This window comes from Muscardinus avellanarius, assembly GCF_963383645.1.
Source record: "Muscardinus avellanarius genome assembly, chromosome: 8".
In the NCBI taxonomy this organism is placed as follows: domain Eukaryota; kingdom Metazoa; phylum Chordata; class Mammalia; order Rodentia; family Gliridae; genus Muscardinus; species Muscardinus avellanarius.
This window is the reverse complement of record NC_137794.1, coordinates 86,004,930-86,026,982: the sequence shown is the minus strand read 5'-3', so window position 1 is coordinate 86,026,982 and position 22,053 is coordinate 86,004,930. Positions and strand designations below refer to the sequence as shown.

At 38.3% G+C, this 22,053-nt stretch overlaps 2 protein-coding genes across 2 annotated transcripts; both read left to right on the top strand.

Annotated features, from left to right (window-relative positions):
• Window positions 1-18: 18 nt before the first annotated feature.
• On the top strand, window positions 19-1,038 carry TAAR1 (trace amine associated receptor 1; the record flags this gene model as incomplete). The annotated part of the gene is made up of 1 exon (XM_080700034.1): window positions 19-1,038. One exon carries the CDS (start codon window positions 19-21, stop codon window positions 1,036-1,038), a length of 1,020 nt encoding a protein of 339 aa, XP_080556160.1.
• Window positions 1,039-17,793: 16,755 nt separating this feature from the next.
• LOC308266467 (trace amine-associated receptor 2) lies at window positions 17,794-21,970 on the top strand (the record flags this gene model as incomplete). Its single annotated transcript, XM_080700689.1, has 2 exons — window positions 17,794-17,817; window positions 20,975-21,970. The coding sequence occupies 2 exons, from the start codon at window positions 17,794-17,796 to the stop codon at window positions 21,968-21,970; spliced, it is 1,020 nt and encodes a 339-aa protein (XP_080556815.1).
• Between the last annotated feature and the right edge of the window lie 83 nt (window positions 21,971-22,053).

The window sequence follows — 22,053 nt, the reverse complement described above, 5'->3', positions numbered from 1 at the left end:
CAGGGGCTAGTTGTTGGAATGATGGCTGTTCGTCACAATGTAATTAACGTTTCCTGTGTGAGAAGCACCTGGCCGGGTGACGTGCGAGCTTCTCTGTACGGTGTGATGGTGCTCATCATTCTGACCACGCTGGTGGGCAATCTGATCATTATTATTTCCATATCACACTTCAAGGAACTTCACACCCCCACTAATTGGCTCATTCATTCCATGGCCACTGTGGACTTTCTGCTGGGGTGCCTGGTCATGCCATACAGCATGGTGAGATCCATTGAGCACTGCTGGTATTTCGGAGAACTCTTCTGTAAGGTTCACACCAGCACTGACATCATGCTGAGTTCCGCTTCCATTTTCCACCTGTCCTTCATTTCCATTGACCGCTACGTGGCCGTGTGTGACCCACTGAGATACAAAGCCAGGGTCAGTACCCTGGTGATTTTTGTGATGATCTCCATCAGCTGGGGTGTCCCTGCTATTTTTGCATTTGGAATGATCTTCCTGGAGCTGAACTTCAAGGGCGCTGAAGAGATATATTACAAACACATTCACTGCCTAGCCTGCTGTTCTGTCTTCTTTAGCAAAGTATCTGGGATACTGGCCTTTATGACTTCTTTCTATATACCTGGATCTATTATGTTGTGTGTCTACTATAGAATATATTTAATTGCTAAAGGGCAGGTAAGATCAATTAAGGGCACAAATCAGAACCTTCAAATTAGATTGGGAGAGAAACAGGGAGTCTCACAGAACAACCAGAGGAAAGCTGCGAAGACTTTAGGAATCGTGATGGGGGTTTTCCTAATTTGCTGGTGCCCTTTCTTTGTCTGCACAGTCATGGATCCTTTTCTGAACTACACTATTCCACCCTCTTTGAATGATACTTTGGCGTGGTTTGGCTACTTGAACTCTACTTTTAATCCAATGGTTTATGCATTTTTCTATCCCTGGTTCAGAAGAGCACTGAAGATGATTCTACTTGGGAAAATTTTTCAAAAAGATTCATCCAGGTGTAAGTTACTTTTAGAATCAAATTCATAAAAATTATTGTATTTTACTCTATCATAAAATAATTAGTGGTCATATTTATGAACATAATCGAATGCACTGACTACATGATCTTTTATCAGTTACTTGAGTGGAAGAATGAACAGTGAGTTAAATTATAATGCTTGTATCTCATCTCTTGTTTGGGGCACAGACCATGCATGCAGCTGTTGACATTTTTAGGCTACACAAAAAATTTTCAGGTCTAGCAGGGCTTACATTAAAAAAAAAAACTTTTCTCGGGCTGAGGTTGTAGTTCAGTGGTAGAGCAGGTTCTGGGTTCTATCCCCAGAACCATGGAGAAAAAGAAAAATTTCTCTAAAGAAGTTTTCCTGCCTTAGATGAGTAAATAGCAATATACTCAGTTGTTCAATGGTGAAAACTGTAAAACTGCATTTGGGAATGTAAATTAGAATGATTTTGCCATACATGTATACATGAATTTACCATATATGTACAGTTGGCCCTCCGTATCTATGGACTTTATACCTGCAGATTCAAGCAATCTTGGATCAAAACATACTTGGAAATAAAAAACTGTATCTTTACTGAATATGTATAGACCATTTTGTACTTGTCATTATTCCCTGAACAATTCAATGTAATAATTATAAACATAGTGCTTACATTGCATTAGATATTATAAATAATTACAGATTATTTAAAGTATATGGAAAATGTTCATGGATTATATGTAAATATCCTATAATTATATGATTATATAAAGGATTATATAATAAACATATTATATAAGGGACTTCAGTATCCATGGATTTTGATATCTGCAGGGAGTCCTGGAATCAATCCCCAGAGAATACCAAAGAACAATTATACAGGTCTTCTTAAAAAATTGACTAAAAGTACATATTGTTATTATTGCTTAGACATAACTGGCTGTTTATATTCTTATTAATATTTATATTCCTCTCATAAAACAGCTTGCCTTTCATCTTTTTTAAAATAAGTTTGTTTGAGCCAGGTGTGGTGGTGCACGCTTATAATCCCAGTACTTGGAAGGCTAAGACAGAAGGATCCCTGGTTTGAGGTGAACAATCCAGCAAGACCCTCAGTGACTTATTGAGACTTTTTTCTTTTTGCAGGTCTGTGGATGGAATCCAGGGGTATTCAACCTCTGAGCTACACCCACTGCCCTATTTTTTTATTCTTTATTTTTGAAACAGGGTCCCACGAAGTTGCAGATGGCCTCACTATGTAGCTGAGGCTGTCCGCAAACTGCTATCTGCTGGTCTCAGCCTCCTGAATGCTGGAATTACAAGCGTGTGCCACCATGCCGGCTCTCTTTTTCAAAATAAAAAATAAAAGGGGTTGGCTCAGAGGCAGAATGCCTCTGGATCTAATCTCTAGTACCTAATAATAACAAGTTTTTCTGATTCTCATTTGTAAAAAGATTGAAAAATAAACTATAAAAATACCCTATAAAGCCAGGCGTGGTGGCACATGCTTGTAATCCCAGCATTTGGGAGAATGAGACCGGAGGATCTCTGTTCATGGGCAGCCTCAGCTACTAGTGAGGCCCTTTGTAACTCAGTGAGACCCTATTTCAAAATGAAGAATACAAAATAGGGCTGGAGGTATAGCTCAGAGGTAGAATGCCGCTGGGTTCCATCCCCAGTACTGTTAAAAAAAAAAAAAATATATATATATATATATATATATATATATAAAATAAAAATTCAAATGTCATTGCTCATTTCCTGAAAATAATTAGATCATTTAAAATCCTTAAAATTATCATATTTTAGTGACCATATACTATTTACTTTGTATGGATATATGAGTATTTCTTTATTATCTACCACTTCAGTAGTTTCTAATTTCTCTTTTTTAAATCCTAGAAATTAGAGCCGGGCATGGTGGCGCACGCTTTTAATCCCAGCATTCAAGAGGCTGAGACCAGAGGATCACGGTTCGCAAGCACCCTCAGCTACTTAGTGAGGCCCTCCGCAACTTAGTGAGACCCAGTTTCAAATTAAAGAATACAAAAACTAGGGCAGGGGGTATAGCTCGGAGGTCAAATGCTCCCGGGTTCCATCCCCAGACCCGCAAAAGAAAAAAAAAAAAAGAAAAGAAAGTAAATCCTAGAAATTAAATGATGTTTCTGTCTGTTATCTGCCTCTGAAGTCACGGAAATGTCTGGAAGATTTTACCATGTTTTAAGGCTATACCTTACATGGTGGACTTATGTCTGGGAAAAAAAAAAAACTAAGTCACTTTATTGGGCTCCATGGTGTACAGGAGAGGCAGTCATCTCAGAGCAGATAGCAGGAGTGGGAACAAGAGTTAGAGTCAGAATAAATGTATCGCTCTCGTAAGGGGTGTCCTGCCAAAAGAGGAACAAATAATGGTTTTCTAAAAAGGTACTTTGATAGGAAATGGGCAAAAATTTTAAATCATGTACATTGATTTGAAATTGAGATACTTCTTATATAGACTTCATGTAGTTTGTTTCAGGTTATCATCTGGGATTTGGGCTGATTTAATAGTAGTGACTTGGGCTCATGACTATGAGTATGGGTAAGGTAGCCAATTTTATTTATTTTACTTTTTTTTGTGGCACTAGGGATTGAACCCAGGGGCATTCTACCTCCAAGATACATCCTCAGCCTTATTTTTCATTCTTTATTTGGAAACAGGGTCTCACTAATTTGTGGAGGGCCTCACTAAGTAGCTGAGGCTGGCCGTGAACCTGTGATCATCCTGACTCAGCCTCCCAAGTTCTGGGATTACAAGTAAGCGCCACCATGTTTGGTTTGGTAGCCAATTTTCTATGAAACAAAAAAATACACTCCTGCCTACAAATGTCTGTTCACGAATCTGAAGCTCTCCTGAGGGTATATTAGAGCCTTCCACCCATTATAGTCTGTTTCAGTTCAATATTTTATCTTATTGATCAGGTTAGATTTTATTCTATTATATTTAAAAACTTTATGGGTAATTTAACTATATGGTAACACAAGTTTCCCCTGATCACTTACACGTGTCTTTAATTTTTCCACCAGTAAGATCAGTTTGTCAAATTTACAAAAGGAAACAAAAACATTTAGAGAAATTTCTGTAGTTTATAGCAAATTTGTGTGATTTTTAATTTTTTTCATTATGTTTCTCTAAGATTACTTCTAGATGTTGAGTAAATCTTTTTTAAACCATTTTATTTTTATGTAACCATTATTGCTGCTGTGCAATGAAGTTTATTTTAGCTTTTAATTGACTTATTTGGATTTTCATCATAGCTAACCATGCTCAATGCTGAGTTTTCCTTCTTTCTAATAATTATGATTCTTGAATACATTCCTTACTATACTTTATTAGTCAGTGTTTCTAGAGCAGTATTGATAATAATGATGAGTCACCTTGTCTTATATCTATTTTATATTACTATTCATGTTTTAATGTGGATCCCAGATTTTTCTTAGAATAAGTTCATGACTCAGATAATTCTGTTTTTCATGTAGTACTAACAGAATTTTTTTCGATTTACATTTCTCATGGTCTTCTTTTTTCCTTTTTTGGTGGTACTGGGTGTGGAACCCAGAGGCTTTCTACCTCCAAGCTATACTCCCAGACCTATTTTTTTTATATTTTATTTGGAAACAGGGTCTCACTAGTTGCTAAGAGCTTCACTAAGTAGCTGAGCCTGGCTTCAAACCAGTGCAATTCTCCTGTCTCAGCCTCCCAAGCATGGGGATTACAAGCGTGCATCACCACACCTGGCTTTCATGGTTTCCTTTTTATAATAAGAAATAACCAAACCTTTAGTAATAGTTTAAGAACCTTTAATAGTAATATAAGAACCCCTAATAATACAGTAAGAAATAGCTCATAATAAGAAATAACTGAGCCTTTCAGCAAAACAGGAAGGAGGCTTGCTTTGTCTTTCCATATTCCCTACTCTACTGTAGCTTCCATTTCCTCTGCAGAAGATGTGATTGTCTTGATTATCCAGAGTGCATTTCCCATCTGGAATCCAATTAGCTTCTGAGCAGTTTCCCACTCCAACTGCAGAGAGTCTGTAGGAACTGTCCCTTTAGCTAAACAGACAGATGGATAACCCAAGCAAAATTTTTTAGATCTTCCTCCACAAATTGAATCTTTATTGAAAGGGAAATGATAGTGATCTTTCACAGAATCATTAGCAGAAAACAAGAAGATTTCTATCCCAGCTCAGTGGTGAAGTCATGGTCAGTAGCACTGGCACAATTCCTGCCTCCCAGACTTCAGAGCTGCTTACCTGACTGCTTGTCCCACCTCTCAGGATTCAGTGAGCCCCAGATAGTTTTCTGAGAGTTTTTGGTCACATTTATGGGAAGACTAAGTTTATGTGCAAAAATATGGTAAATATTAAGAAAACAATTGCAATGACATGACACTTTTCCCCCGAGTCAACTTCAAATCAAACAAGTTTCATTTTCCACTTCCTTTGAAAGAGGGGCACTCATAATTTCTATTCCAGACAAAACCAAACATGTGCTAGCAAGGAAGTTGTTGGAAATGACTTAATACTTCCATTTTAAGAGATCAGTGCACTGGAAAGTCCATCTTTATTTTATTTTTTGGTAATAGGGATTGAACCCAAGGGCATTCTATCTCTAAGCTATACCCTCAGCCCTTTTTTAAAAATCTGAAATAGGATCTAAGTTGCTGAGGGCCTTGCTAAATTGCTGAGGCTGGTTTCCAATCTGCGATCCTCCTGTCTCAGGCTCTCAAATACTGGGGTTACAGGTGTGCATTACCACCTCCAGCTTCCATGATGATTTTAAGCTTGCTTCTTAAGCCGGGCGTGGTGGTGCATGCTTGTAATCCCTGCGCTTGAGAGGCTGAGACAGGAGGATCGAAGCCAGCCTCAGCTATTCAGTGAGGCTCTCAGCAACTTAGTGAGACCCTGTTTCCAAATAAAATATAAAATAGGTCTGGGAGTATAGTCCGGAGGTAGAAAGCCTCTGGGTTCCACCCCCCAGTACCACACACACACACAACCCCCCCCCAAAAAAAACCCCAAAACTTGAAGGTGTACCAACAAAACAATTCTTAAGTTATTGAGATACTCATGTAATCTAGATGATGTAAGGAGCAGAGATAAAGGTTTTTTTTATTTTTTACTCTGTTATTTTAATTTTATTTATTTGTTTGTTTATTTTTGCAGTGCTGGGGACAGAAACCAGGGCTTTGCATATGCTAGGAAAGTAAAACTCTGTCACTGAGCTACATTCCCAGTTCTGCTTTTTTGCATTTCTATTTTATTTATTTGGTACTGGGATTCAACCTAGAAGCATTCTACACCCCCAGCCCATTTAATTTTTTTAATTTTGAAACAGGAACTCACTAAGTTGCTGGGGATCCTGCTAAGTTGCTGAGGGTAGCGTCAAGCCTGACTTACTGACTTTTGTATTTCTAAAAGATAATATATACACATGCATTTTCCAAAGGACTTCAACATGGCTCCATAAGTGTATAACCAACTATAAAAAATACTCGGAAAGTAAGTTGGTCCTTGACAGGTCTGCACATCTTTTTTTCATGTCCTTTCTATAAAATTCATCCCAAAGCCTCTAGGCTACAGAGTATTGAGCTGTGCTTTCCTTCCTTCGGGATTCCCTTCTGCAGTTCTGCATACCTGAAATTTCCCCTACCGCACCCGAAGTGTAACTGGCCAGGATGTACTCACCTGGAAAGATTCACCTTGACAACCAGGTGCAGTGGCACATGCCTGTAATCCCAGTCCTTGGGAGGCCGAGAGAGGAGGATCACAGGTTGGAGGTCAGCTTCAGCAACTTAGGCCCTCAGCAACGTGGTGGGACCTTGTTTCAAATAAAAAAGGGATGAGATCTAGCTCAGAGGCCATTCCTGCCCCTGGGTTCTGTCCAGGAAGCCATCTGTAATCCTGTCAGGTTGGGTTGGTATCATTCTCTGAATTCCCAAAATACCCAGAGCACTCCTTGCCAACACACTCACTGTGAAGTCCTCCACCCCTGGGGCTCGGAATTGCGGGAGTGAGAAACTGTGTTTTATTCATGTTTGTATCCTGTGCTGAGCACCATGCCTGACACAGACAAGTTACTCAGTACATGTTCTTTAGGTGAATAAGTGAATAAGAGATAGTCAAGAGTCCCAGGAGATACAACTAATAAAAGTTAGAGCCAGGACTGGAGCCCAAGTCTGGAAGGCTAGAAATGACATTCTCTTTCCTACTGCAGAATGTGAGGCCAACTATGGGAAAACTATGGAGAATTCAGTTTTATCTCCAGTCACACATGCCTAGATGGGTTTACTTTTGTAATAAGTATGCATTTTTATTATCAGGAAAAGATTTGAAAGCTAAATTCTGAAAACGTAGATTCTGAAACTACTAACTAGATTAGGATTATAACCTTCTACCTAGGCTGTGTGAAACATCAGAAGTATCTGGGGTAACTGGACTGTGACCTGCAAACCTGCACTTTCAGCAGGGGCTCAGGTTCTTTGGAACGAGTGCATTTCTTCTAAGAACCTTGGATTCAGATTAAAAAAAAAAAAAAAAAGAATTCTAGCCGGACGTGGTGGCGCATGCTTGTAATCCCCGCGTCTGGGAGGCGGAGACAGGAGGATCCTGCAGGTTCATAGCCAGGCTCTCTGGCTTAAGAGACCCTGTTTCCAAATAAAATTATAAAAAAAAATAGGTGTCTGGGAGTGTAGCCTAGAGGTAGAAGGGTTCCCAGGAACCCCAGAACCACCAAACAAAAACAAAAACAAACAAAAAACAAAAATGAATTTTAATGTTTTTATTGTATATAGTAGGATGAACATTGAGAGGAATAAAGAACACTATGACATTTAAAACCGAGCCCTGAAGCCCCAGCTGGGAGCCCCTGTGGGCAGCACCTCACCCATCTCCAGCCCCTGCAATGGAACCTTACAGAACATGCGTCCAAGAAAGGGAGAAACGCAGCCATCAAAAAAAAAAAAAAAAAAAAAAAAAACCTCAATTACATCATTTTCAGAGAAATGGATGGAAATGGAGGACATTATGCTAAGTGAGATAAGTCAGTCACAAAAAATAAGAAATCAGATGCTTTCCCTAATATGTGAGAGTTAGGGAGAAGTGGGTCATAGGAGGAACTCTAGATGAAAAGAAAATCCTATAGAGGAGCAAACAAGACAACCTAAAGGAGGAGAAAGGAGGGGGGAAGAGGAAAATCTCTAAAACACACAATGTACTTAAACATATCGAAGTCAACTACTAAGCCAAGCAAGGGAAGGAGGGATGGGCAGGGAATGGGGTGGGAACTGGGTAGGGGTTAAATCAGTGATGTGTGCATGTCTCTACACACAAGTTTTTTACCCCAATATGATGTATGAATATAATGTACCAATAAAAATTAAAAAAAAAGAAAATGAAAGGGAGAAATGAATAAGAATGTGTTAAAATGTGACATTTTTAAACTGGCAAGGGAAAAATAATTTCTAAAGATATTCCCTGAAACAATTAGTTATCAAGTAACTACTATCAATTGTTAATTAATAAATGCTAATTAATTATTAATAAACATTATTAGCTATAATTATTCATATTACTTTTCAAAATTAATAGTACCTTGAAAGTCTAACTCAGAAATTCCCAATTCTTCCTACTCTGAGGCTCTTACAGAATTTTGATAGGTCGCTATAAAATAAGAAAACAAAAATAATGTAGTGAGTTTTTCACATTGGAAAACTTATTTGATTGGATAAACTTTTTGTCAAAGATTATACTGCTAAATTTCCAGGATTAAGATGTTCTTTTCTGAGTCGGGTATGATGGCATATGTTTGTCACCTCAGCATTTGGAAGGCTAAAACAGTAGGATCCGGCCAGCCTCAGCTACTTAGTGAGGTCCTTTGCAACTCGATGAGACCCTGTTTCAAAATAAAGAGTAAAAAATAGGGCTGGGGGTGTAGCTCAAAGGTAAAATACCGTGGGTTCCATCCCCAGTACTGCAAAAAAAAAAAAAAAAGAAAAAAAAAAGATGTTCTTTTCTTTTGTAAAAATATAGTAACACTAGAAAGAAATTTTAAAAATTATTTTATTTGACAAACTTAAGTTTACCCCTGAGATTTAAAAAAATATATTTATGGAATCCTCAAATCTGCTATTACAGCCTGTTAGTAATGGGAAGAACAAGAAAGGTGTTTTTGGTGACAGTGTTTTTTGGTGAGTTTGATTGTACCCAGACAGCATCTGGTCAGCTCCATTCACTGAAGTAAATAAAGTCACAGGACTGCTAAAAACAGTTCCAATCCAGTGGAAACTGAGGGCAGAGACAATAGCCAGACACCAGCAAAACAATTCTTGCTACTAAGAAAAAAGTTGACTTGCACTGTAATACTTCCTCCTTTGAAAGAGGAGTGTAATTTATTTGGCGTGTGCCATTTCTTTATAATCTTAAAGATTAAAATTACAGATTAAAGGGCAAATAGAATAAATATGTAACTAAGAACTTTTTTGTATCCATCAACAGTGCTCAGGGGGAATGTCAGTAGTTTGGTTTCCCTGCCACTTAACTCTTCCAGATAACTCTTCGTTGCTGCCTGAGGATGCCAGCTCGGTAAACATATTTACATCATGTAAGAAGACAGACTGAGGCAAAGGTCTCTATTTTGCTTCTCTTGCATCAGCTAAAGTTTCCTCTGTGAAATTGACAATTGGCCTTTGCTTAGGAGTTCGAGGATTCCCCCAAGCATTCTGTGCTAAGTGTTTTTCTATCTCCATTAAGTGCAATATTCCACAGTGACTTATAATGTGAAATTATTTTTCATCATGACCAACACCAAACAGCAGATGTGTTAATGACGTCCTCTGGTCTCTATTTACTCAGAAGTTTGGCAAATAAGTGCTAAGTGAAAGGGATGCTGCTTCTACATGTCTCTTTGGACCAGGGACTCCAGACAACCACACTGCTGCTTCAAAGTGTTAAGCTGTAAATGAAGTGCAGTGGGCATTGGCAGACCAATCAATCAACACATTTAATTACTGCTATTAGCAATTCTTTTGAGACTACTTTTTACAAACAGAAGGGTTTGCAAACAGAGATATACTATCCTTGAAAAGTGTTGGTAACTTAATTTTTAAATGACTTAAAGTTCTCAGCTTGTTTGTGTGTTCTCTCAATTACAGATTATTATTAAAAGTTTGAGGACTAAGGAAAAACACATCAACCATATATTGGTTTTTCTTCCACAGTTCATATTACTAGGGACGATAAAATAAAATGCAATAAAACAAAGGCAAATCACCACAGTAACACCTATTTCTTAACACCTATTTTTTTATGACTAGGTACTAGATTAGAGGTAGAATCTCCACAATGCTATGTTAGAGTAGTCACAAACAGATGACAGGTATGAAAAGATGGTGGCCATTACCTTGGTAATACAGTCATCTGAATTCTCTTCTTTATCACTCCATCAGATAAAGCCACAAAAAATACAAAACAGAATCATTGCTTGTGATGTATCCTAGAAACAAAATATCAGGCCCAAGATTATATTCAAACAATGGCTATTTAGCTGTTTAGCAATATTCAATGAAAGAAATCTATTTCTATAACTCTTTAAACTTCAGTTTTCTCATTTGTAAATGGATAATACCCAGTTTTCAGAATTTTTTTTTTTTTTTTGGTGGTACTGGGGTTCCTGGAAATCCTTCTACTTCCGGGCTACACTCCCAGACCTACTATATATATATATATATATATATATATATATATATATATATATTTTTTTTTTTTTTTTTTTTTTTTTTTAATTTGGAAACAGAGTCTCTTAAGCCAGAGAGGCTGGCTTCAAACCTGTGCAATCCTCCTGTCTCCGCCTCCCAAGCGCGGGGATTACAAGCGTGCGCCACCATGCCCGGCTTTTCAGGGTTCTTTGGAGGATTTATTCATCATATATTCATTCTCATCACCACTATTTATTGATCATCTATTCTATGCTGTTCATTGTGCTATTTAGGTTCATAGGACACAGAAGTAAGACCAGTACATTCTCCAACTCTTGGGAATGTTCATGGAAATGAAATTAGATTATATTTGTAAGGTGTTTGGATAACATTTATCACAGAGTTCATATCATATGGTCAATAAGTTAGACTTATTATTTACAATTCACTTTGCCTTTATCAACCTACTTCACAGTAGCAGAGATAAAATTTAAAAATAAAATCTGATGTCAGTTTTGAGTTCAGTTCATTCTTTCTTCTTAATTGTTTTAATTCCTGTTTTCTGTTTTAAACCCTGAAGGTAATGGCTGTAATCACTCTTAATGCCTTATTCTAGTTTATCTTTCTGTCTCCCCAATTCATATAAAATACCAATGATCTTATCTGCTTGCTGAATTTATCCTTTTCAGCAGATGATACCTAAAATTATATATGTACCAAAGTGAACAAAGCCATCTAGTAACCCAGTCTTCTCCTGCTGTGTTTTCTGTTGGATGATACCACTGTCCTTGCAATTGTTCAGTCTGAAAATCTGGCATTAATCCTTGACTGCTCTTTCTCTGTACTCCCCACACCAAGGCAAGTGGGGCCATACACCTAGTCTCAATCCTCAGTTTCCCTTCCATGGACTCTAGATAAACCCCTCAACTCATTTCCATTCCTCCTGTCTTGACTCCTCTAGTGTAGCTCAGAGATAGAACACCCCTGGGTTCAATCCCCAGGATCAAGAAAATAAGTAAATAAAAAGTCATAAATCTAACCATTACATACTATTCTGTTGATGGTGATATAATAAATCATAAATGGTTTTAGAATCCTTGAAGGAAACATTGATCTATTTGCCCCTTTATCAGACCTAAAATGAAGTAAATTAAAACTCCTTTCATCTAATTTTTTTTATTCCTTCTTCTCTTTCTTGTTTACTTCCTTATTTGAAAAGTTTAGGTATATGAGACCCTTTGTAATTTTTCTCTAAGTTTTGAGACAATTTGCCAAAGCGCTCTCTCTCTCTTTCACACACACACACACACACACACACACACACACACACACACACACACACACATCTTACAAGATACTAAGATACTGAATGAAATCTATACCTCAGTTTGGAGAAAACACCTTTATTTACCACAGTAATTCTTCTAATCCTTGAGTATGGTATATTCCTTCATTTATTTTATTGATTTATTTATTTTATTTTCCCTCCCCCTCCTTCCTTCTTGAGTTCCGCTTAGTGACTGACTGATATGTTTGTGCATGTACACAATGCACATCAGGGCGTTTATTCTCCCCCCTCTCATCTTTCTCAGTTAAGTCTCCTTCTTTACTCATCTAAGGTTTTTCCCTCTTTGTCTGGTGTTCCTCCTATGTCTCATTTTCTCCCTAGCTTCCACATATTAGGAAGAACACCTGACTTTTCACTTTTTGTGACTGACAAATCTCACTTAGTGTAATGCTCTCCAGTTCCATCCATTTCCTGCAAATGACAAAACTTTGCTCTTTTATGGTTGGGTAAAATTCCATTGCATACAAATCCCATACTTTTGTAAGCCATTCGTCTGTTGATGGCCATCTCATCTGGCTTCATAGTTTGGCAACTGTAAATTGTGCAGCTCATGGTGGCTGGAAGCCCCTGGTATATAGTGGAGAACGGAAGCCACTCTCACATCATGGTGGCCAGAAGGTATTCCCACATCATGGAGGATGGAAGCTTCTCCCACGTCCTGGAAGCCGAAACCTGCTCTCTGACCTGAGGACAGGGCAGGCTCCTCACATCCTGAAGGACGGAAGTCGCCCGCACATCATGGAGGTTGGAAGCCGCTTCTGTCACATCATGGATGACAGAATCTGTTCCCACCTCATGGAGGCCAGAAACTGCTCTCACATCATGGAGAATGGAAGTCACAATCACCTATTTCTTCATTTATTTAGGTCTTCATTTATGTCTTTTAGTAAAATTTTAATCTTTTTTCCATAAAAACTTTCATATCTATTTTAAAGATATTTTAAAAGCCAAGTAAACAAATTATTTAAAACAAGTCACACACAAGAAATAAAATATTGATAAATTGAGATATGCAAAAGAACTTTTACTTATCAAAAAAACATCTGATATTGGGGAGTGAAAGTGACTAAACTAGATGTGTGCATGTACAAACACGTAATAATGTTTACGAGTAGTCATATGCACCAATAAAAAGGTAAAAAATCCACTCTTTCACATTTTGTAACTGACTAATCTCACTTAGCATAATATTCTTCAGTTCCATCCATTTCTCTGCAAATGATACAATTTTGTTTTTCTTTATGGCTGAGTAGAATTCTGCTGTGTATGTACCCCATAATTTTGTAATCCATTCATCTGTTGATGGCCATCTCGGCTGGTTCCATAGTTTGGCAGTTATGAATTGTGCAGCTATAAACACAGATGTGCATGCATTAATAGCAGTCTGGCTTTAATTCTTTGGGGGCAGATAGATGGAGTGGTATGGTATATAGCTGGGTCTTGTGGTAGGCTCATTCCCATGCTTTTGAAGCCCCTTCACACTATTTTCTAAAGTGGTTGCACTAATGGTTTTCCTCATATGTGGAAGTTAGGGAAAAACTGGGTCACAGGAGAGATTCCAGACAAAGAAGGAGAGATCAGTGGAGTGAAGAAGACCTGAAGGAGGTGGGAGGGGAGAGGAAGACTTGAGGAGGGAAATACTTTAATGGACACAATGTACGATTTACATTCACAGACTTATCAAAACTCATTAATATGTTGAGTACAGGAAGGAGGAGAGGTGGAGGGAGCGGGTAGGAACTGGGGGAGGGCTCAGAGAGTGTGTGTGCATGTCTGCCTCTATTACCCTGAACTTCATCAAGATGTATGACTACAATGCACCAACAAAAGGAGAAAAGCAAAAATAAAAAATAAGAAAAAAGAAAGAAAAAGGAAGAAAGAAAAGAAAGTGGAATCTTGAAGTAGAGAGAAAATATCTGAAAGGAAAAGAAATGGCAAGCTATCTACTGGGAGAACATATTTGCTTTGAACTGATAAAAGGTTATTATTAAGCATATAAGATTATTTCTTTAAATCAAGAAGAAAAATAAGCAAACAAAGTGAATAAGATTTCATGGAAAAAAATAATAATGATAAACATATAAATATATATTCTACCTTATTGGCAATCAGGGAAATGCAGGTCAAGACTACAATAAATTACTACTTCTCATTCTTCATTAAATTGTGAAAAATCTCATCCTGAAAATATCTTATGCTGGATTTGGGTCAACAGGAAGTCTACATATTGTTTGTGAGGATGTAAATTAGCACAACCATTTGGAATACTATTTACTTTTGTCTTGTGAAAATAAATATATTTTTTTGAGTGTACAGTTACTTTCCCATGTGTGTTTTCAAGAAAATCTTTTCTTGAAAAATTTTTTTTTGCTTCAGGAAAATTTCTCTAGAATGTTCAAGATAGCACTGTCCATAATTGCAAAAGAACTAGAAATAATTCAAATAATGGTAGGAGAAAATAAACAGATAATGACATGACGTGAAAGGAAGAAAGTGCAGCCATGAAAAGTTGAGAGTAAAATAAGAGCAAAACAAATCAAAAGACAACAAAGAACCTGGTGCCCATTCCACAAAGACTTCTAAAAACAAGGCAAACAATATTTTGACTTGGTTATTTACGTATACATGGTATATCTATTAAATGAATACCCCAAAACGATACACATACAATTCAAGAAAATTGCTACACGAGACAATGGCCATAGAGATGCCTGTGAGCCAGTGTTCATCTATGTCAGTCATGGGTGTTCATTATGCTACAGAGGAGCTATCGAGGCTTGCTTTGCATGACTAATTGTAATTAATTCAAATCCTACACAACTAAATCTCATTAAAATGTGAACATTAATGTTAAGGATATATCCATTTTCTTCAGCTTAAGGTACAAAATAGAAAGCTCTTTGTAGGGGTGTGTGTGGGGGTAGGGTATGTGTGTTACTGGGGATTGAACTCATGGGCATTCTACCTCTGAGCTACACCTCAGCTTTATTTTATTCTTTATTTTGAAACAGGATTTCACTAAGTTGTGAAGGGCCTAGGTTGCTGAGGTTGGCCACGAACATGCAATCGGATCCTTCTGTCTCAGCTTCCCAAGCATTACAAGCATGCATCACTTCCGGTATTCCTTTGGGTCTTCTCTTTTGGTTCCAGTCTCTGGAGACCTAACCCAAAGCTGCAGTTCTCGGGGCTGCCACAAAGTGTCAGTGTTGAAAACAAGTGACCACCCAGTCTGAGGAGGCCATTGCAGCCACAGTGCTGCGCAGTCCTGGGGCTGAGGGGACCCCAGTTTCCAAGGGCTTAAAAGAGAAGTGAGGTGGTGCTTACTGCATTCATGATCACTACAGAGCTGTTGTTATTAAATCTTGTCCTTCCAGCTTAGGCTGGTTCAGTAGAGTTTTTGGGGGCTTAGATATACACTGTTTTAAACTCAGCCATGTGTTTTGTTTAGCATCCCACAGTGTGCTTCGATACAGCAGATATTATAGAACCCTACATATACTATTTTTAATGCATACATGTCTATGATAAAATTTAATTTATAAATTAGGCACAGTAAGAGACTAACAACAAATAGTGATAAAATAGAACAATAAAAACGTACAGTAACAAAAATTAGGGTAAATTGTCTTTCTCAAAGTATCTTAATTGGAGGCTGAGATAGGAGGATTGTGGTTCGCGGACAGCCTCAGCTACTTAATGAGGCTCTTTGCAACTCAGTGAGACCCTGTTTCAAAATAAGGAATAAGAAATAGGGCTGGGGTGTAGCTTGAAGGTCGAATGCCCCTGGGTTCAATCCCCAGTACTCCCCCCCACACAATCCTAATTGTACTCTGATCACCTTATTTCTTATACTTTTATTGGTGCATTATAGTCTTACAGTCTCACATTATAATGTAGTGAATAGTGATAGCTACGGCCACATCACCCTGAATGTACGGAATCTCGTTTGCGATAACCTTATAATGATGGGAGGTGATGCAGTTCCTACATCAGGAGATGGAGATGAATGGCGTGCACACTGTCATGTGATGGTGGGCTACAGCACAAGGGTGACGTGAACACAAGCACAGCAAAAGCTTAAGAGTTGATCTCCTGAGATGGCTGCCAAGTGACTAGCGGGAGGTAGTCTATACAGAATGGATACACTGGAAAAAGGGGTGATTCCTGTCCCAGAGAGGGACAGCGTCAGATTTCAACATACTACTCAGAACAACTCACAATTTAAAATTTGTGAATTGTTTATTTCTGGAATATTCCATTTAATATTTTTGGACCATAGGTAACTAAAACTACCTTAAGGGAGGAGTGTCATAGTCAAGTATTTCTCAGATGTGTTTATTCTAAAATGCTGAACTTTAAAAGGGAGGGAGAGAAAACAGGAAGGGGACATGTGTTTGGCTTTAGCCTTTCCTACTTCTAGTCTCTCATCTGCATAATCAATGAGAATGTTTAAATAATTCTTCACAGAACTAAGAAGGTCTATCCAATATGATTCACTGTTTCTTCCAGAAGAAAAAGAAGTTGCTGGCAACTTTTGAATAGTAATGTATTTTGCTGACCATTAAAAATAATTAAGTTCTAGCTTCTTGGCAAAGAAGTATACTAATATTTAAAAGTCCTCTTAAAAATACTTTCCTATTATTCATCTTTCTCATTATGCCATAGTAATATAATATAGCCTGAAATGAAATGAGATTATTTTGTTCGCTTTCTCCTCTGTAAAAAGAGTTCCTGAGACCATTTAGGCCAGGGGCATAACAAGGAGCATTTATGAGCCCGGTTCAAAATGAAACAGTAGAAACTCTTGCTAAAAAATTATTAAGATTTTTAAGAGGGAAAGAGCAGAACATTCAGCCATCGGTCAGCTTTTCAAAGCTCTGTGTGGCCACACCTGTCGCACATCCAACCAGAGGCCCGGGGCCTAGTTAAGGTCACTGGAAAACTTCAGTTCTCATTCAAGCAAGACTCTGGTGTTCTATTTCACCAGCATCTGAGGTCTCTTGCCTCCCCTGGGTGTCCCACCAGCAGGAAGTTAGCTTTCATATTTCAAAAGAAGACAAGCAAAAATATAGGCATTAAACATACGGAAAGACTTAAACCAGTGGCCTCTGGGAAGATTTTAGCACAATAACGGCAGTTACATAAAGAAATAATAAGCCAAATTCCTCCAGGTATAAGGAGGTGGATAAAATGTCCTATTTTAGTCACATGTATATGAAGAAAAAAGAAAAAAAATGGATGCTAAAGACTCTTCTCTGTGGGTGGAATGTAAGATAAAATATGTGCTGTGACTATCTCAGCTCACCCTAACATGCTGCAGGACACACGTCCATCTTTCTACTTGAGTCGCTGACCCCATCCAGTGTGGTCAGGACTACATTGTGTCCCATAACTCAGCAGTTCAGATTTGCCATTACAGCCTTTACGTAAAGGTGGATTCAGAGCCCTTGGAGCGCAGGTGAGGGGAACAGGTGAGTAGCGGCTCCTCAGAGGATGAGGGGCTGGGCTAGACTCACTCAAGCCGGTAAACTTTACAACAGCAAGGTTTGGTGTTTTGTTAGGTTTTGTTTTTCATTTTCAGATCCAATGCCCTTGAGACTATTAGCTAAATTATAAAGCAGCACAATTAACATAGTTCAGGTCTTGTGTTTCCATATAAACATTCACAGAAGATAGACAAGAGAAGCCATTTCTTCCACAAGGAGTTAGCAATGGCGTCTTTCGAAGTGCAACAGGTACGTACATGGAGAAGTGATTAGGAAGGAAAGATCTGTGTTTTCTCTTCTTTGAGGGTTTTCTAAGGAGTGAATTGTCACCCCAATAATGAAGTTGGTTCCCTGAGTCTTCCTTTTCTCATTTGGTCATCTGCAGAGAGGATATGTAGAAATGGGGATGATTGTTGAGGGTGCAAGACTGACTGTGAATGTGTAAGAAAAGGCAGATCATTTGTAATATGTGAACAGATTAAGGTGCTGCCTTTTGAAGGTGTGATGTGTTTCCTGGGAAGAATATTTAGAATCCTTGAAAGCAAGTTGATATTTGGAAATAAGAGCAATATCAGATAGAGAAGCAGAGACTCCAGGGGAGTGACAGGAGACAAAGTCATAAAGAGCATAATAGTAGAAACAATGCTATGAATGTATATAAAACTACCAATTCCAATATCAAAGACATGTGTGGGGAGGAGGATGGAGAAGGGAGGGGAAAAAGCACTAATCAAATTTAATGACATGGTAAAACTAAGTGAGATCACATTATAAAGTCTGAAACTAGTGGTTATAACTAAGAATTATATACTCAGTTTAATCACCTACTCAGGGCCAGCCATGAATAGCAAGTACCTGTACAACTTGGTACCAATACAGGGGGACAATTCTTTGTCTCTTATTTTTTCTTATTCTTCTTTTTTTCCTGTGAGAACATCAGAAGGAACAGGAGTGTAATGTTCTAAGCATATTAGAATCCCCCCTTTTTAGCTTCTAAAGATGAATACCATTTGAGAACCCATTGTACACATTTTAAATATTTCTGGATAAAATCGTCTGGACAAATCTGTCTTTCAGGAACAAGCCTGTTATTTCTTTCAATAGCATTTAGGATATTATTTGGCAGAGACTTTAAATGCAGTATGGAAGTGTTTCTGGTTGTGACATTTGGTCACCAAGGACATAGATATAAAGATGCCTCCTTCCTCTATCTTAGTTACCTTGCTAAAATGTATCTTATCACACCTGCCATTAGTTCTACCTGGAGCCAGAGCAGGGATAAAAAAGGAGGATAAAACTGCCTTGGACTCGTTCCTTGAAATCAATTGAAGAAAGCTTTTAATTTTAAATCTGCACTCACTTTCCTATAGCTAACTTAATTACTTTATTATTAAAGTCATCGTCTAATATTAAGAACAAAGTGGACACTATCATTTGACAATATACTGGCAAGAATACTGATTTGGGAACAAGAATGAAATTAGAAGCATTTTCTTCTCTCACCTCTGTCTGTCTTTGGCCCCTACATTCTCTATTACAGTTTTCGAGATCTCTGAGAATTACTCAAAGGTCTACGCAGTTTCTGACCTTGGGTTTTTCCTTCATCCTGCCTGAATTCCACTCTCTTCTTTGTTGTTCAAATCCTGCTCTCCCGTGGAGATCTAGATCAAGTCATAGCAGTACTGGAACATTTTTGTTTAGCCCAGCCTGAAATTGCCTCACTCACTTTAAAATTTTTAGCTGTACATTTTACCTAGACCATTCTTTGATTGGTTAACTATCACTGTTGCTTTTATCAGAAGTGCAGAATCCTTTAGGTTTTAAGTGTTGCTGTGTTTTGTCTCTTCAGCAGTTTTGCACATTCATTTCTACACGTTTATTGGTACATTATAGTCTCACATCATAGCGTGGCTCACAGTGATAGTGACACACGCATGCGCAGCACTTGGCGGGCTTTCTTCCCTCTCCCTGCTCCCTCCCCTTCTCCCCCTTCCTCTACAGAGTGTTGAGATTGACATTGGTATTCTCACACATTTGCATAGGTTGCTTCACGGATGCTCCTTCTCCTCTCTCCCCTTGCCCTACACCAGCTCCCTGGCTTCACTGGACTTTCTCCATTTCCTGGAGTCTCTGAAACTCCCTAGCTTCCGTGTATGAGACGTTTTGTACTTTCTTTGCAGCCAGGGACTATGTTTGTGCTTTCTTGTTTCTTTCATTATATCTTGTACATTGTGGATGTTCCATAAACATTTCTTGCTCAGTTTGTACCTGGTGCTCTTATCATAGGGGGTGAGAATTTATTGCCTAATCCATTAGTAACTGGCCAGCTTTGGTAGATGTGAGGTCAATGAAAGCCAAAGGCTTCGCTACGGTATTATATAATTTGCAGAATATTTTTCCCCTACTAAAAAGGAAATAATTCTAATTCATGCATATATTATTCCAATTATAAATGTAAATGATAACCTTTGGATTCTTATATTTAAAATGAACACACTGGGCCAACACATGGCAAGCATGTGCTTGTTTTCTTTTCTGGTAGTGGGAATGGCTTGCTTTTTAAAAGCTCCTTCAGGAACCTGTCAGCAGTCATTGTAGCCTCTTGCCTGTTGCACAGGGATTTGAGGAGACACTGGGAAGTGGACTTGCCCTTCACAAAGAAGTGAGGATGGTGAGGGTAGCTCATCCTTGGCTCTGCCCACCTCTGATTTGGCCATTCTGGCTGGTGGGATGCTTACCAAGGCTTTGCGATTTGTTAAGGAAGGTGGCCCTATCTGGTAATTAGGATCCTCAGTGATTTTTCCTCCTTACGCCACTCTTACCATGAAAAAAATCAAAGCACAATTTGATTTGAAATTTACAGAACGCATGAATAAATCTATTTTCAAATTATAATCTCCCAGACCCACAAGGCAGGAAGACCCCAAACTAATCGATTCTGATTATGTATTATAGATTCATTTGAGGAAGAAGAGCATATATTATCTAAAAAAGCTATTCTATGCACAAAAGAAAGATCAGTCATGGCCACTTATTAATAAGCTTGCTTCTCTTCCCTTCCTCCTCCTTCTCTTCCTCCACATCTTCTTCCTCTTCCTCATCTTCTGCCTTTTTCGCCTTCTTCCTCTTTCTTTTAACTTTGGGCCTTAGAATAATAAAGTAAGAGTGTATTAAATGCTCATAGTATAATTTAAATTGAGAAAAGTATGAAGTAAACATACAGCATTTTAATCCATTGGGTTAGAATTCTATAAAATTACTGATACAGTTTAAGTTAAATAAATGGGGAAGAAGGCAGTGATAATTCAGGATAATAATTTTTCTTGAGTTTCCAATACATACCTACAACATAGAGGATTTTGCCTACTTTTTGATAAAAATACCATCTGTTCTTGTTTTTCTAAAGGAAGCATTCAACTGCTCTGAATATGGAAATGGATCTTGTCCAGAAAACGAAAGATCCGTGGGTACCCGAGCTGCTATGTATACGTTCATGGCGGGAGCCATATTCGTCACAGTGTTTGGCAATCTTGCCATGATCGTTTCCATTTCCTACTTCAAGCAGCTTCACACACCAACCAACTTCCTCATCCTTTCCATGGCTGTCACCGATTTCCTTTTGGGATTCACCATCATGCCGTACAGTATGATCAGATCGGTGGAGAACTGCTGGTATTTTGGGTTTACGTTTTGCAAGGTCCATTATAGTTTTGACCTGATGCTTAGCATCACATCCATTTTTCATCTTTGCTCAGTGGCCATTGATAGATTTTATGCGATCTGTTGCCCGTTGCGTTATTCCACCAAAATGACAGTTCCGGTCATTAAATGGCTGCTACTTCTCTGCTGGTCAGTTCCTGCAGCGTTTGCCTTTGGGGTGGTCTTCTCAGAGGCCTATGCTGACGGAATAGAAGGCTACGATGTCTTGGTCGCGTGTTCTAGTTCCTGCCCAGTTATGTTCAACAAGCTATGGGGCACCACCTTGTTTATGGCAGGTTTCTTCACTCCTGGGTCTATGATGGTGGGGATTTATGGCAGAATTTTTGCAGTCTCCAGAAAACATGCTCGTGCAATCAATAACTTACCAGAAAACCAAAACAGTCAAATGAAGAAAGATAAAAAAGCAGCTAAAACCTTAGGAATAGTGATGGGTGTTTTCCTGTTGTGTTGGTTTCCCTGTTTCTTTACAATTTTACTCGACCCCTTTTTGAACTTTTCTACCCCTGTAGTTTTGTTTGATGCCTTGACATGGTTTGGCTATTTCAACTCCACATGTAATCCTTTAATATATGGTTTCTTTTATCCCTGGTTTCGCAGAGCACTTAAGTACATTTTCCTAGGAAAAATTTTCAGCTCACATTTCCATACCACAAATTTGCTCACTCAAAAAGAAAATGAATAGACTTATTCCATATGAGTGAATTAATGCAAAAGGACTGGTGCTTAGAAGAATGAAGTTGTTTAAAGTGTGTGTGTGTGTGTGTG